This window comes from Lontra canadensis, unplaced genomic scaffold (genome assembly GCF_010015895.1).
Source record: "Lontra canadensis isolate GAN:19392208 unplaced genomic scaffold, GSC_riverotter_1.0 scaffold1, whole genome shotgun sequence".
Lineage (NCBI taxonomy): Eukaryota > Metazoa > Chordata > Mammalia > Carnivora > Mustelidae > Lontra > Lontra canadensis.
Window position 1 is genome coordinate 66,080,483 of NW_022630995.1, and position 15,901 is coordinate 66,096,383.

At 51.1% G+C, this 15,901-nt stretch overlaps 2 protein-coding genes and 1 long non-coding RNA gene across 4 annotated transcripts in view; 1 reads left to right on the forward strand and 2 right to left on the reverse strand.

The window, feature by feature from the left end:
- RNF4 (ring finger protein 4) overlaps positions 1–8,910 on the reverse strand; it is a 34,035-nt gene extending 25,125 nt beyond the window's left edge. Inside the window, exon 1 of the mRNA XM_032856206.1 lies at positions 8,795–8,910. The gene's annotated coding sequence lies outside the window, so the exon portion shown is untranslated. The remainder of the gene's footprint in view (positions 1–8,794) is intronic.
- A 59-nt stretch (positions 8,911–8,969) lies between these two features.
- Positions 8,970–15,640, forward strand: LOC116866968. Of its 2 annotated transcripts, none has more exons than XR_004382537.1 (3): positions 8,970–8,999; positions 12,204–12,534; positions 15,551–15,640. It is a non-coding gene; the product is annotated as an uncharacterized LOC116866968 (long non-coding RNA). The 2 variants fall into 2 exon arrangements; XR_004382534.1 differs by lacking the exon at positions 8,970–8,999 and adding an exon at positions 9,217–9,275.
- Positions 13,773–15,901, reverse strand: part of CFAP99 (cilia and flagella associated protein 99) — a 34,932-nt gene continuing 32,803 nt past the window's right edge. Inside the window, exon 15 of the mRNA XM_032856209.1 lies at positions 13,773–14,190. Within this exon, the coding sequence (XP_032712100.1) occupies positions 13,773–14,190 (418 nt within the window). The remainder of the gene's footprint in view (positions 14,191–15,901) is intronic.

Sequence of the window (15,901 nt, forward strand, 5' to 3'; positions counted from 1 at the left end):
TGGCCGAAGCTTTTTAAATGGAACCTTGATGTCACTCTCTCATCAACAATCAGGCCTTTGTACTTAAAAACATATACCTCTTGCCTGTCATACAATTGAGGATGCATGGTAAAGAGCCAGCAAACGTGTGGCTGGCTGTACAAGCCCTAGAGCCTGACACAAATACTTATCTCCCTGCCTCAGTGTCACCATCTTTAATGTGGGAAAAATATCCCTTATCTTTGCAGCTCTTTTGCAAAACAATGATGCTGAATTAAAGTGCCCAGTACTGTTGTTCCTAGGACCCTGGAGACAACCCTGTTAGCCATTTAATTCACGATTTACAGTTGCCTGCTCTAGATCGGGCACCTCGCCAGGGACCAGAAATGCAGCAGTGAACAAAGAGAGACACTCAAGGCGTACATATTCTAAGTGGAAAGGCAATCAGTAAGTTATGGAATAAATATGTCAGAAGAGCCAGAAACTGCAGCTCTTCCTACAAGTGGTAAGTGCTAGGGCACCTGGGTGGCTCAGTTGGTTAAGCGTCTGACTCGACTTCATTTCAGTTCAGGTCATGATCTCCTGAGTGGTAAGATCAAGCCCTGTCTGAGCACTGCCTCAGGCCACATGCTCCATGGGGCGTCTGCCTGAAGAGTCTCCCTCTGCCCCGCCTCTCACTCTCTTGTTCTAAATTAATTAAACAAATCTTTAAAAACAAGCAAATGGTAAGTGCTACTGGATGAGAGCAAAGAAACCTTAATCTCAAGAAGAACTGAAACAAGCGTTTCCAGCTCTCAGTAAGACTTATTAAGTCATTTCCAGGAAAGACTTGCTTGGTAGGATGTAGCTTAGCACTCCGCTTAGCCTTAGAGGGGGCTGAAAAGCCAGCACAGGGGTAACAGGGCAGTCCCCTCCCAGTTATTTATTCCCAGAGGAGGCTTAGCAGCCTTGACTACTGGTCTCCCCTGAGATTTTTGCAGGAACTAGATGAAAGAAATTGACAAAAAAGAAAGCAGCAGATTAGGCTTGGAGAGACAGTACTCGGGTCTTTCCCAAATTTATCTTATAACCCTGATGAAACCATGCCCAGCAATCAGCAAAGTCCCAGAGACCTGAAAGGAGTATCAGAACCAAGGGGCCATCACACCTGCTTGGCAGTTTATCAAGGAAAATTCTTTCCTTTTCTCCTAACACAGGGCCCATCAAGGACAGCCTTTTGTTTCTACTAGAGAAAAAGAACAGCTGTCCGGATACTGAGATGGGTCTACTTCTGTGATTCAGGCCTTGAGATGCAAGGGTCAAGAATTAAGAGGGAACTTCAGTTTTTCAAAAATCTATGAAAAAAAAAGTCAACAAAAAGATTATTATTGAGCCTTAAAAATAAAATTCTAACACAGACTCCAACATGGATGAACACTGAAGACATTAGGTTCGGCGAAAGAACACAATAGGACAAATACTGTATAACTCCTCTTATCAGAGGTACTGAGAGCCATCAAATTCAGAGACAGAAAGCAGAATGGTGACTGCCAGGGGCAAGTAAGAAGGGAGAACAGGAAGTTACTGTTTAATGAATACATAAGTTTCTGTCTGGGAAGGTAAAAAAAAAAAAAAAATTCTGCAGATGGATGTGGTGATGGTTGCACAAAACTGTGAATTTACTTAATGCCTTAATGAACCCCTGAAAGTGGTTCAAATGATGTTATATGTTTTACCACAACCAAAAATTAAAAATAAACTTCACCTAATATTCTTTTTCTAGACACTTTAAATAGCCAAGGTTTAATCAATTACTCAGAAATGCTCTGCAGTGGACACAGGCCCAGAAACATCTGTAAGGAATTCACCTATAGCAGGATCTCAGTCTCTCCCATCCATGCCCTGGGATCCCCAGGACACACCTATGTTTCCAACACAGCCAAAGCAGACCGGGGCTCCTCCTCTTCACAAAGAAACTGTTTTTATGAATTTCTCCATAGTTTTTACATGCAGGATTATGAGGAACTCCCTCCAAACACTAGATTGATGTGTCGATGAAACCCCTGGGAGGGGACACCTTAATTCTCTAACAGCGGTGTCTGATAAGGTTTTATTACTAACTGGTTTGGAGGATCTTATCCTTAAGACAAAAAGCTTTGCAGGGCAAACGAAACATTCAACAAAATAAAAAGACAGCCAACAGAATGGGAGAAGATATTTGCAAATGACATAACAGAGAGCTGAGCTAGTATCCAAAATCTTTTATAGATTTTTTATAATATAGATTTTTTATAAACAGATTCAACACCCAAAGAACAAACAATCCTATCAGGAAATGGGCAGAGGACACGAACAGACATTTTTGCAAAGAAGACATACAAATGGCAAACAGACACATGAAAAAATGCTCAACATCACTCAGCATCAGGGAAATACAAATCAAAACCACAATGAGATGCCACCTCACACCAGCAAGAATGGCCAAAATTAACAAGTTAGGAAACGACAGATATTGGAGAGGATGTGGAGAAAGGGGAACCCTCCTACACTGTTGGTGGGAATGCAAGCTGGTACAGCCAGTCTGGAAAAGTATGGAGGTTCCTTAAAATGTTGAAAACAGAGCTACCCTATGAACCAGTGACTGTACTGGGTATTTACCCCAAAGATACAAATGTAGCGATCCGAAGGAGCACGTGCACCTTTACAGCAGCAATGTCCACAATAGCCAAACTACTGAAAGAACCCAGATGTCCACTGACAGATGAATGGATAAAGAAGATGTGGTATGTGTACACACACACACACACACACACACACCCAGGTATATTATGCCGCCATCAAAAAATGAAATCTTGCCATTTGCAACGACGTGGATGGAACTAAGAGGATATTACGTTAAGTGAAACAAGTCAATCAGAGCAAGACAATTACCGTATGATCTCGCAAATCTGTGGAATTTAAGAAACAAAACAGAGGTTGGGGCGCCTGGGTGGCTCAGTGGGTTAAGCCGCTGCCTTCGGCTCAGGTCATGATCTCAGAGTCCTGGGATCGAGCCCCGCATCCGGCTCTCTGCTCAGCGGGGAGCCTGCTTCCCTCTCTCTCTCTCTCTGACTGCCTCTCTGTCTACTTGTGATCTCTCTGTCAAATAAATAAATAAATAATCTTAAAAAAAAAAAAAGAAAGAAAGAAAGAAACAAAACAGAGGATCATAGGAGAAAAGAGGAAAAATAAGACAAGAAGAAACCAGGGAGGGAGACAAACCATGAGACTCTTAATCATAATAAACAAACAAGGTTGCTGCAGGGGAAGGGAGTGGGGGAGGGGCAACAAGGTAATAGACATTAAGGAGGGCACACACTATGCAATGAGTACTGTTATGTAAAACTAATGAATCAATGACCTCTACCTCTGAAGCCAATTAACACATTATATGTTAATGAACTGAACTTGAATTTAAGAACAAAAACAAAAACAAAACGTGGATACAAGGGAGAAAAAAAAAAAGAACCAGGAAGGTGTCAAAAGATACCAAATCCAACCAACTCCTTTGTATAAGGGCTACTGCTCTGGGACACCCTCAAAGTGAAACTGAGTGGCTCTCTCCACCTGTCTGACCCCTAACCTAATTTTTTAAAAAAGATTTTATTTATTTATTTATTTGACAGACAGCAATCATAAACAGGCAGAGAGATAAGAGAAGCAGGCTCCCTGCTGAGCAGAGAGCCCGACTGGGGGCTCAATCCCAGGACCTTAAGATCATGACCTGAGCCGAAGGCAGAGGCTTTAACCCACTGAGCCACCCAGGCACCCCTAACCTAATTTTTTTTTCCAGCCTTGGTGGCCCGGTGATATAAACAAGGCAATTCCTGGAGGCCAGGAGCAGGGGTGTGTCACAAAGGAAACCTAAGGATCTATCCTTCCAGAGGCTGAAGAGATATCACAGACCAATGAAGCATATCAACCTCGGGTGCCAAGGACATCAACAACTTCCCCCTCTTCCCTGGGACAAAAGTAACTGGCCACGCAACTCACAGGGGGCAGGCATGCTGGGTCTGTGTGGATGGTGCCTGAACATAGGGCCTACCAGAAAAAGCCACTTAGGAGGCTCAGATGCTTGTACTCAATCATGAACCTGGCGGGGAGGGGGATTGTGGAACTAAGAATAGCCAAGGCACAGGCCCTGAAGGTAGTGGGGGGTAGGTGGTCAGAAGCTTACAAATGTGATTCCATGGTCTATAGGACAGCAGGGAGACACAGAGCAGTGCCACACTGCGGCAGCTCCCTCATTTGCATACTTGGCTGGTCTTAAATAGCCCTCTCCCAGGGATCCTCAGCACAAGTCCTTCCCTTCCCCTCCAGGCAGACGCTCAGGTGGGCTGGCTAAAGAACGCATGGACCCTGTCACCAAAGGGCTCGCCAAACCCAATTCTCTAGAGACACCAATCTTGGCAGTGGGATTCCATACCTGGGCTTGTGAGCGGAAGAAGCCCTAATCCAGAACCTCAACTCTCCTCCAACACTCTACCTAGGAAGTAAAATAGACATCAATGGTCCTTGGCCTCCAGGACAAATGTGGCAACTGGGATGCTTCATGAAGTACAGCAGGCTCCAGACTATGAAGGTAATGCTATTAACAGATATGGAAAAGGGGCCAGGGAAGTTAAAAGGCTTCACATGGGAGCTTAAAAAAATGACCAAGCTCCAAAAGGCCCAAAAATGACTGCAAATGCTCCCAAAAGATCACATCCATCACCTTCAGCGTAACCTCCCTTCCCTAACCCAGTGTTAACCCTTCTGGCCTCACCTGAAGTTACAGACATGTGTATTCCTAAAATACACCGCACAAAACAAAAAACCCCACAGGACTTATGGGAAAACAAAGAAATTAGGGGTACAACATTAAAAACCTTTGTCAACGTCACACACACACAAGTTAACCTAACAGAAGGGAAGCACGCTTCTGCACATGTTAAATGGTTAGGAGATGCACGAATACTTTATAAGGTTTGCAGTTTTTGAGTTACTGGGAAGTAGGGAGAATTTTTTTAAACAAAACATGTGTAAGGGTGTGGCTCATACCACACACAGTCATTGAGAGAGTTGGGGGATGCTTGAGGTGTGTACTGTCTACAGTCTATGTGACTTGACTCGGCTCAGTTCAATTTTCTGTGTTCGTCTAGTAGTTCTCATAGGTGAAATTATAATGCACAGCAAACTCAAAATCCCCATAATGTTCAAACTGTTCCTAGTATATAAATCCTGTTGGAACAAATCATGCTTCCAAACAAGTGTTTAAAGCAGAACTGACTGTACTTTACTCTGGTATCCTGGCTGTCAGTCTCCTCCTAATACCAGGGGCATAATCTGATCCATGTTGTCCCCTTGTCTTAAAGGGACCCATACCCGCTCCTGCTCATCCTTCAAGACCTACCTCACAGGTTCCTTACATTTCCCCTGCTCCTCCTGGTCCTAATCTAACCATTTCTTCTGTACTCAACGTGGTCAACCTGTCTTAAAGGCCAATATTTACTGCAGTGTTCCCTTCTCTTAGCACAAACACACTGACTATATAAACCATAACTTTCTTCCACTGAAATTAAATGATCAAGGTGTGCCTGGGTGCCTCAGTCCGTGAAGCGTCTGCCTTTGTCTCAGGTCTCCCTCTGTCGCCCCCCCCCCCAATGCTCTCTAATAAATAAAATCTCTAAAAATTAATAAAATCTTTTAAAAAAGAAATTAAACTATCAAGCTCATTAGATGCTTGACAGAGATGGCACAGACTATTCTGAGGTGAAATAAAGGATGAAAAGGGGATATGGAGCCTTACATTGCAAGTAAAAATATAGTCATCATCAGGAAACAAAGGAAGACTTACAAACAGATCATCACCATGGGAGAAAAGTAAAGAATATCTCATCTCCACAGACATAACAGATAGAATGGATCTTGGTGTTGTGAGTTCGAGCCCCATATTGGGTGTAGACATCCCTCCAGGAAAGCCTTAGGGTCATAATTTCATTTTACACAAGGAAGCTACTATTTTGAGACATTTTCAGGCCTTTCCTACCCTGCACAGTGTAGGTAGGAATAATAAACTTGACAACCTTTATTTATACATGGGGAAAAAAGCCCTTCCAAAGGAAATTCTGTAGCAGCACTCTACAGCCCAACCTCACCAGCTTCCTCACACTTGAACTCTTTGAGATGCAGCAGTATCTGTGCTGTAGACCCTCCTCAGAGAGGAAACCTTAAAATGCCTTGCTCTACAATCCCCAAAGCCCTGCTGAGAAACAAGCTAGTTAGAAGTTACAAGAGCATATATGTGAATTATCCCTCAAGAAAAAAAGTCAGCCCTGTCACATCTACAAGAGCCAGCTAACTCGAGGACAGTGAAAGATGTACATAAATCATTTCAAAATAAGACACTAGTAACATACACACACACACAAAGAACACACAAAGCCATGTTCAGGCAGCATAAAACCAATTACCTTCTGCACATATTTGCATTCAGTAGTACCTCAAATCTTTTCCAGAAACTGGCAGGGGTATAAACTACTGGACATGAACCTTGCAACAGCTTTTTAAGTAAAAATCCAGTGAATAACTCCCACGACTGGCAATCACTGGCCCGAGTTTGGTCCCCACTCCTCACCATGGTCCAAGCCATACTTCTCTCTGCCTAACTGGTCCAGAGGCCACTAGTCTCACCCATCTTTCTAAGCCATCCTCACAGTATGGTGATTTAAAAAAAAAAAAAAATGCAAATCTAACCATGTTACTAGAACTTCATTTAGTGATTTTCCCCCAACGTGGTCTTAACATAAATTCTGAATTAACTTGGGCACAGCAAACACCTTTTGTGACGGGTTCCTGCTTACCTCTCCATTCCCGTCTCTCCCACAATTTATATTTCAAACTCAGGGAATTTCTCACTCCCACCGCCCACGCTCCTCAGTTCGACTGGGGTTGTACCATGCCTGTTCTGTCCGTGGCTATACCCCAAGCAGAAAGCTTTGCACACAGAAGACCTTAAAACTGTGCTGGCCTAGAATTTTTTTTTTTTTTTGGAAGATTTTATTTATTTATTTGACAGAGAGAGATCACAAGTAGACAGAGAAGCAGGCAGAGAGCGAGAGAGGGAAGCAGGCTCCCTGCTGAGCAGAGAGCCTGATGTGGGACTCGATCCCAGGACCCTGAGATCATGACCTGAGCCGAAGGCAGCGGCTTAACCCACTGAGCCATCCAGGCGCCCTGACTTAGAATTTTTAAAGTATCCACTCTCAAAGGGGGTGAAAAAAAAATCTTATTCTTTTTATGATCAAGCAATAGCTACCTATACAGTACATAAGACCTACAGTATTTAAGAAGCAGTAACATTTCATGGAGAGGACAATTAAGAAAAACTAAAAAATGCCAGGGGAGGTCACTAGGGAGAAAAAAAGGTTAATAAACACTGTATTAAGATAAGATTTTTAAATCTGAGTTGGAAGCTCACGTTCAGGCAATACAAAACCAGCAACACCACCTCTTTTTACTTGAATGTTCCCATTTCACCTGCAGCTCAGATAAAACTGAACCCAACAATGTCTCCCCACACACCACCAGTTAAAGCGATTCCCTCGAACGTCTGTCCTTCATCACTAGTGGTTCCCAAACTCCGGGTCATTGAACTTAAAGGCCTAGTCCTGCACTCAAAGGAAAGCGAGGTTCCAGGCCGGCTCTGCCGTCACCTAGGTAGCCGGCTGCACGACCTAGGGCACACCTCCTCAGTCTCTCCAACCACCCCGACGCCTCGGCTGGGTGCAGGAACGCAGGGCTCAGACCCTAGGTCTGCCTCCGAGACCCTAACGCAGAAGCAGGACGAAGGTGCGACTGTAAACGTCGATGGGCACGGACAAGAAGATAAAAGCCAAAGCCTCACAAAAACGGCTCCCGTGGGGAAGTCCGACTCTGAACTTTACCCTTCTCCCTGGACGGGTCAAAGGGCGGACAGCGGTGCTCGCCAAGCCTTGTGCTCCGGATCTCAAGCCTCCCCCGAGCCCCCGCTCACTCTTCAGGCTCCGGGTGCAGGCGCCCGAGCCGGTGCAGGCGCCCGAGCCGGTGCAGGCGCCCGAGCCGGTGCAGGCGCCCGAGCCGGTGCAGGCGCCCGAGCCGGTGCAGGCGCCCGAGCCGGTGCAGGCGCCCGAGGGGCGGGGCCGGCCGCAGGCCTCAGCGCTTCAGCGCCCTCCCCACCGCCCCAACGACCGGAAGCGAAGAACCTACTAAGCTCAGTCCCGGGTGGGCGCCGCCCGGGCCAGCCCCCGCCGCCCCCAGCGCGGTCAGCCCAGGAAGCTCGGCCACGCAGCCCGGGCGCACTCGCAGGCCCGCGATGGCGGGGCGGCAGCGCAAGCACACAAAGGAGGCGGCGTCAGCGGGGAACAAAAACCCGGCCGGGGCCTCCCTTGAACGCCCGGCACAGGCCGGCGCCCCGGAGCGACTCCCGGCGTGACCTTGGGCGCGTCCGTCCCCCTCCCCAGCCCCCGGCTTCGCTGGCTTCGCTACACCCGAGCCGCGGCCGCAGCCCGCTGGGGCAGCCAAGGCTCTGGGTAAGGCGCTCGCACGTCCGTCCCCCTCGCCGAGCTGGGCCCGGACGGCCACGCGGACGGCGGGGCGTGGCGGGCGGGCAAGCGGGGCCGCGGTCCCGAGGGAGGCCGGCCGGGCGTTCGGCCCGAGCTGGCTGGGCCACGCTACCGCGGGCCGCCGCGCCGCAGGCCTCCACAGGCCGCGAAGCCGTCCGAACCCCGCATCCGCTCGGCCCTGGCTGGCCGCTTGCTCTCCGCGAAGCCTGACTTACCGGGAGCGAGTTTGGTGCGGCAGGAGCCGCCGCCGACGCACTCTGGCGAGGAAGCACCCCCGGAAGCCACCGAGGAGAAATCCTCAAGTAAGACGCCGCCGCCTCCACAGCGACCCACTTCCGCTCCTGAGGCCTGGGGCTTCACCCCCCGCGCACTCCCATTGGCCGTCGTCTCCTCGTCTCCCGTGGTCTACCGGTCCAGGAGGTATGTTTTCAATCCTATTGGCTAAAAAAACCATCTATTACCGCTTTGAAATGCGCTTCTTTCCGGCCCCGCCCACGTCCGCAAGCTCGAGCTCCCGCCTTCCCGCGAGACTCGCGGCCTCCACACCCCCTCCCCCTCGGCGCACAAGGCCTCTCGGGAGTTGTAGTTTACTGGGCTACTGCGGCGGTGGGCTCCCGGCGTTCTGAGGCGACTGCCAGGAGCTGAATGTTATCTCGGGCCAGCGGCCGAAGTTCCCCTCCTGTTAGCGTGGCCTCGGTGAGCAGTGGCTCCGGAGTCTCTGCTGTCGGCCAGAACCCGGACCCGAATCTGCACCAACTCCGGGGCGCCCGCGACTCGTCGTGCCAGGCTCCGGGCCTGGCTTCTGGTGCCCGCGATCCCCGACCGCCTCCCAGGCTGGCGGCGAAGACCAGAGGGACGCACAGCCTCGCCAGTCTGCGAGGGCCGGGAGGAGGCACTTAGACGGAGCCTCTGGGAGGGCTCCCTGGAGGAAGCGACCTCGGAGCTGCGACCCTAAAGGGCCGGAAGGGAAGAGGGCGGTCTCAAGAGAGGGAGCCGGGGTGCGCAGAGATAGGCTGGCCCGTCCGGGAGCCGGCAGGCCTCCCGCGGTGCGAGGAGCAGAGCCGGGGAGCGGCGGCTGTGTGGGGACGCGAGAGCCCTGTGGAGGGACCTAATCTCGGGTTGAGTCTGGGTTATCCCGAGGGCAGTGGATGTGAAGAAGGGAACCCCGGGGGGCGGCGGAGCACAGGGTGTACCCCTGTGTGAGTCCCTGGGGGAGACCGCGGCCGGGACTAGTCCTGGGAAAGGCCACGATGCGGGCAGAGGCCGGAGCGCTCTGGGGCCTGGGGCCTAACTGCGGGCTCTGGACCCCGCCTGCCTGAGTGTGAATCCCAGCTCTTCCGTCTGAGCAGGTCTCCCCAGTCCCCTCACCAGGCATATGGGGAGAGTAACAGTCCAGTGCCTGCTTCAGAGGGGTCGGTGGGGAGAGGGAGGACCCCATACAGAACATCACAGGTGTATGCTGGGCAGCACCTCAGCAGAATAGCGGGAGGTGGGTGCCTGGAGTTGAGCAGCCGGAACTGCACTTGGACATGGATTTGGCAATAGAAAGCCTAGCCTGTCCCTCCTGTTCTGAAGGAACCCAGATCCAGGCCACCAACGTCATGGCTGCTCTCCAGACATCCTCAGAAAGTCTAAAAAATAGGTTTAGACTCTACATGTGTAAATGCAGTTTAAAATGAGAAAGGGGAGGCGCTTGGGTGGCACAGTGGGTTAATCGTCCAACTCTTGGTTTCAACTCAGGTCATGATCTGACTGGTATTGGGATGGAGCCCTGTGTCTGGCTCTGTACCCAGTAGGGAGTCTGCTTGAGATTCTCCCCCTCTGTGCCCCATGGGGCCCCCCCCACCATGCTTGTACACTTCCTCCTTCCCTCCCTCCCTCTCTCTATCTCTAAAATAAATCTCAAAAAAAAAATGTTAAAGGGGATTTCAGCTTGTAAATGGAACCATACACAACTAATCAAAATGATAGTTAAAGATTTTAAAAAGATTATTAACTTGAATTTCGCAACCTAAAGAAAAGCTAGAGTTTTCTATTTGTAACTTTATTATTTTTTTTAAGTTCTGTTTATTTCGGAGAGAAAGAGAGAGCCTGCGCACAAGCATTAGCAGGGGCATGGGCAGAGGGAGAAGCAGGCTCCATCCACACTGAGCAGGAAACTTGATGCAGGACTCCATCACAGGACCCTGGGATCATGACATGAGCTGAAAGCACCCACTTAACAGACCGAGCCACCCAGGTGCCCCTCTATTTGTAACTTTAATCACATTAAACATGTGATGTTGAGGGGCGCCTGGGTGGCTCAGTCACTTGAGTGTCCAACCCTTTGATTGCCGCTCAGGTCATGATCTCAGGGTTGTGACCTTTAAGTTCTTTCTGAACTTCATTTGGCACTGAACTTGGGGTGTGAACATTCCTGGCTCCCTCACAGATGATGCCTTTGGCCCTGAATGTTTCCAGTTCAGAGAAAAGACTGGAACGTTTTTGCTTCCAAGTGCCACACAGCTGATGTAGATTCCTGGGCATCACACCAGAACCTGAATCTGTGGATGAGGTCGGAGAGTCTGCTTTTTAACTATTTGCAGAGAACCTCTATCCAAGTGAGTTTCAGGTACTGTCAGTGAGGGTTTTCTGGCTGCATTTACACAGAAAATGCACTGAAGCAGAATGTCAGTTTCCTGGGTGGTCTAGAGAGAGCTTTCTCCTCCTCAGCTGGACCTGGCTTCGCTTGGCTGGCCTGCTTTCCAGGGGCAGTTGGACTCTCTCAAAGGGTCCATGAAGGGGGCACCTGGGTGGCTCAGTCGGTTAAGTGCCTGACTCTTGGTTTAACTCAGGTTATGATCTCAGTGTCATGGGATCAAGCCCCAGGTCTGGCTCTAGGCACACCTCCCCTCCCCCAAAATAAATAAAACCTTTTTAAAAAAGCTTCTTGCAGGTGGGGGGAAGCCTTGGTAAATGAAGGCCAGTTAGCCACTTCTGAACAAACCTCAAAGCTCAGTGCTTTGAACAAAGAGGCATTTATTGTTAATCTACAAGTTAGTGGGGCACGGGGAGGTTCTGTTTCTGGCTGGCCTCACATGTTGGGTTCTGCTGGTTTGTAGTATGGATGAGGATGGCTTCTGCTGGGACAACTGGCTGACCTCATATAGTGTCTCCTCCCAGCAGGCCTCCCTGGACATGCTCACCCTGGGGCTTGTTCCAGCAGAACAAGAGGGAGCTCCAAGGCCACATGAGGCCCAGCCTCAAAACTGGCACACAGCCACTTCTGCACCCTGCTGGCCCACGCAAGCCAGTCCAGATTCAAGGACTGAGGGAAACTGCCTTTTAATGAGAGGTCACAGGGCAGGGGACCTGGATACTGGAGACATTTTGCTGTCAATCTAGAACACAAGGCCTGTTCCCCCTCAGGCTGGTATGGTACAAGCTCTGAGCAGCTGCCCAGTCCATGAGGGCAGTTGTGGAGGTCAGTGTGCACTGCCAACCAGCATCATTGCCTATGGCAGGGGTGGGGCTAGCACCTCCTCCCCATGCTCCAGAAGCCGGCCTGAGAGGTGAAGGGTTAGTCTCCCCTCCTCCTGCCACAGTGCTTGCTTTGGGCACCCATACAGACCTCTCCCACTGCAGGAACTGGCTCCACAGGGCTTGTTCATTTCAGGCCAGTGAGCCTGGAGCAGATGTTCACACAATGCCTTGAGGACAGAGAGCCCTCCTGAGAGCCACCAGGGAGAGATGACTCTTCTTCCTCAATGTTGTGAGGCTGGAACTGCTACTAGCTTGGAGACCAAGCTCCAGCATCAGGCATGTCCTGAAGCCCACCACACCTTTGGACTGCCAGCTACGGGAGTTAATATGCATCCTTTGAAACTCGAAGAACTCCCGAGGGACTCTGGACAGGCCATCGTCCGTGTATTTCCTTGAAATCAAGTGGAATGGATTTCCATCTCACATAACACTTGTAAAAAATGTCACATTTGTTTCCTTAAATGAATAATGAAATAAATTAAATGAAAAAAATAAAATTCAAGCCCCCAGCTCTTTCGACAGGGAGGTGGGAAATTTCTCTATCAACCTGGGAAAGTCCTGTGTTTCTGACACTGCTCAAAATATTGGGGAAGAACGCTGGTGTTCAGTCTGTTGTTTTACTCTAAGATGCCCATCTTCCTGGTCAGAATGTGCCCTGGGGTCCAGCCTCCCCCTTTGAGGTGTCATCTCCCCAACAGAGCCAAGGAGGATGTCAAGTTTGGGGGCATATCTCTCCTGGACATCTAACTACCCGGCTGTTTCCAGCCCTTCCCCCTGGGGCCGTGCCCAGACTGTCCTTCCTGGAGCTGCAGCACCTTGTGTTTTATTAATGATTCTGCATTTCCACAGCAGACTTTTGCTCAGCCAGCCTATCCTCAAGGTCATGCCCTCTCCAGCCTGGCGCTGGATCCGGAGGAACCAAAATTATGAATGTGTCCCGGTCTGGGCTCATGCCCACTGGCTCCAGTCATGCTCCTTTGCTGTTGCTGAAGAAGGCTGGGTGGGGCTCTAAAGTCAAGCAGACTTAGCTTTGGGTCAAGGCTTTTGGGGCTGGTAACTTTACCTCTTTGAGGACTACTGGCCTCATCAGCAGAATGGGAGTAGGGGACAGTTCCTGCATCCCCTTGGCCCCCTCCCCGCCATGGCTGCAGTGAGGTTTGCTGGAGGTAAATCCTGAGATAGGCCTTTCCCAGTGGCTCAGGCACCCGGGCCACCTCAATCAAACTCACGAGCACAACCACACGGGGTAAGCCTTGCCACCAGACTCCGGGCAGAGAGTGGGGACTCCCAAGTTTTCACGTGCAGAGGTGGCTCTGGAAGCTCTGAAGAGGGACGTGGCTAATGCTTTGTGCTGCGCCCCAGGGAAGGGCGAGGATCCAGGTCAGGGTGGTCAGATTTAGCATATAAAGTACAGGACACCCAGATAAATTCGAATTGCAGATAAAAGCGGATACTTTTATTTAGTGTGTTTGTCCCACGCAGTAACTGGGCGCCTTGCATCTTGTCCGGCAGCCCTGTTCTGGCCGGGGGGGGGGGGGCACGGGGCGGCCGGGGGCGTGCAGCGGGGCGCGCGGGCGGGGAAGAGGAGGCGTACTGCGCGTTCTGCACGCTCTGCTGGGCGGGCTGGGGTGGCTGGGCGGGCAGCGCGGGGTCTGGGGTCGCCCGCCCGGCTCAGGCGGCCTCCAGGCGGCGCCCGTGCCCGGCGGCCGAGGTGCTCAGCAGCAGCGCTCGCAGCCGGCGCTCGCGGCTTTGCTGCAGATCCCGCCAGTGCTGCTCCTCCAGGTGCGCCTGCGGAAGCGCCCCAAGAGAGGTCGGCGCGGGCCGGGGTCGCCCCCACTGCCCCTGCGCGGGGTCCACGACCTCCCCGCCATCACTGTGCGCCCAGCCACCCCGCGCGCTCCCAGAGCTCACCCATGCCTTAGTGCACGTGGGGCGCGGCGCCGGCGCCGGCACCGGCACCGGCTTCAGGGTTGCCTGCTTGCGGCGGCGCTCCGCCGCCTTCTCCTCGACCTTGCGCTGCAGCTCCAGCACGCGCTCGTCCTGGGAGGGCACCCCCAGGGCCGCAGAGCGGGCTTTCTTCTCCTCCCACCTGAGCGGGCGACAGGGCGGGCTGAGCAGGGGCCCCAAACGGAGGTTAACGGGAGTGTTTCAGGTGCAGGGGGGAGAGTCTCTCCAAGGACGGCTGGGGTGCCGTCCAAGGACCGCTAATGGTGCCCAGCACCATCACCTTTTTGCTCTTTTGCACTTAACGTTTTAAGAATGTAACTTTGTCTATTAGCTACGGAGGTATTTGGAGCAAAGAAGTGAAAACCCTCTTTCATCTTGCGCTCTCCTTGCCACTCTCTCGCCTAGAGGAAATCCCTGCTAACAGAGCTTTGCAAATCTCTACCATACTAGGCTATTTTTCCAACCAAAATGAAGTCTCATTCTACAGACTGCTCCCCGATGGCTTTGGGTTAAGTGCACATCCCAGCCCCGCCAGTCAGACTGCCCACGAAAATGGTGCCGGTGAGTCAATGCCCTGAGGTCTGGCTGCTCGCCGCAGAAGGCTCCAGGAGCTTCCTTAGCAGGTTTGGATCCTTGCAGTCTCCCTGACACCAACCAGGCTGCACGTGGGTTCCATCAGGCTGAGTCTGGAAGTGGTGAGGTCTCCCAGGTGCCTGCCACCTTGGGGACCTGCTGAGTGGCCAGCCAGCCCTGCCCCACAGTTGTCATGGGGCCTCCCCAAATTGTAACCAGAGCAGCAGTCACTCAGGATCAATAGTGATGGATTTTGTGACTGTCCTCCCTTCTGCCCACCCCGCCCCAGTTACACACCGTCTCTGGAGCCCTGGGTGCCAGGGCCTGAACCAGGCTATGCTGTGACAGGGCTAAGTGCCACCTGACCCTGGGGGGTGTGACACCAACCCGTGCCTGACCACCATGCCAAGGGATATACTCATGGGGCTGGAAAAGCCACCATGGTGTTCCCAAAACAAAAGGGATGCGTGTGCACATGCTCTCCATTAAAAGAGAGAAGTATGGGGTACCTGGGTGGCTCAGTGGGTTAAGCCTCTGCCTTCAGCTCAGGTCATGACCACATAGTCCTGGGATCGAGCCCCGCATCGGGCTCTCTGCTCTGCGGGGAACCTGTTACCCCCTCTCTCTGCCTGCCTCTCTGCCTGCTTGTGATCTCTCTCTCTGTCAAATAAGTAAGTAAAATCTTTTAAAAAATTTTTAAAAATAAAAGACAGAAGTCAAGTCGAGATGCTTGACAATCAAATGCTGTGTGTGAATCTCACCCAGGTTTTGGTTTAAAAAGGAAAAATAAACAATTATAGCAAACAATCTTTTAAAACCTATAGCCAACAGTCTTGAGACGCTAGAGAAACATGAACACGGAGAGGATATTTAGATGATGGGAATTTTCGTTGAATTTTCTAGTTGTATTATTGTGCTGTGTTATATAGGACCATGTCTTTCCTTCAGAAGATGGCCTCTGAAGTGTTCAGGAGTGAAGAGTGTCTGATGCCTGCAACTACTTCCAGATGGTTCTTCAGGAACAGTAAGTAGCTAGCTAGATGCAACACACGCAAAGGCCCTACTCGTGGCCTGCATGCGATCATTTTGCATCCAAGCCCTCACTGCACAGTTTTGTCACCATTTTTGTATGTCTGGAAATGATCTAATAAAATAGGAGTGGGAGAAGCTACTGGAAGGAAACTGCAGGAGGGTACTCTGTTGTGCAGGGAGAGCCTGCGGGGGAGAGGGGTGGCAGGGGAGGCAGAGGCAGGCACACCTTGTTCCTGCCAGAGTTGCCG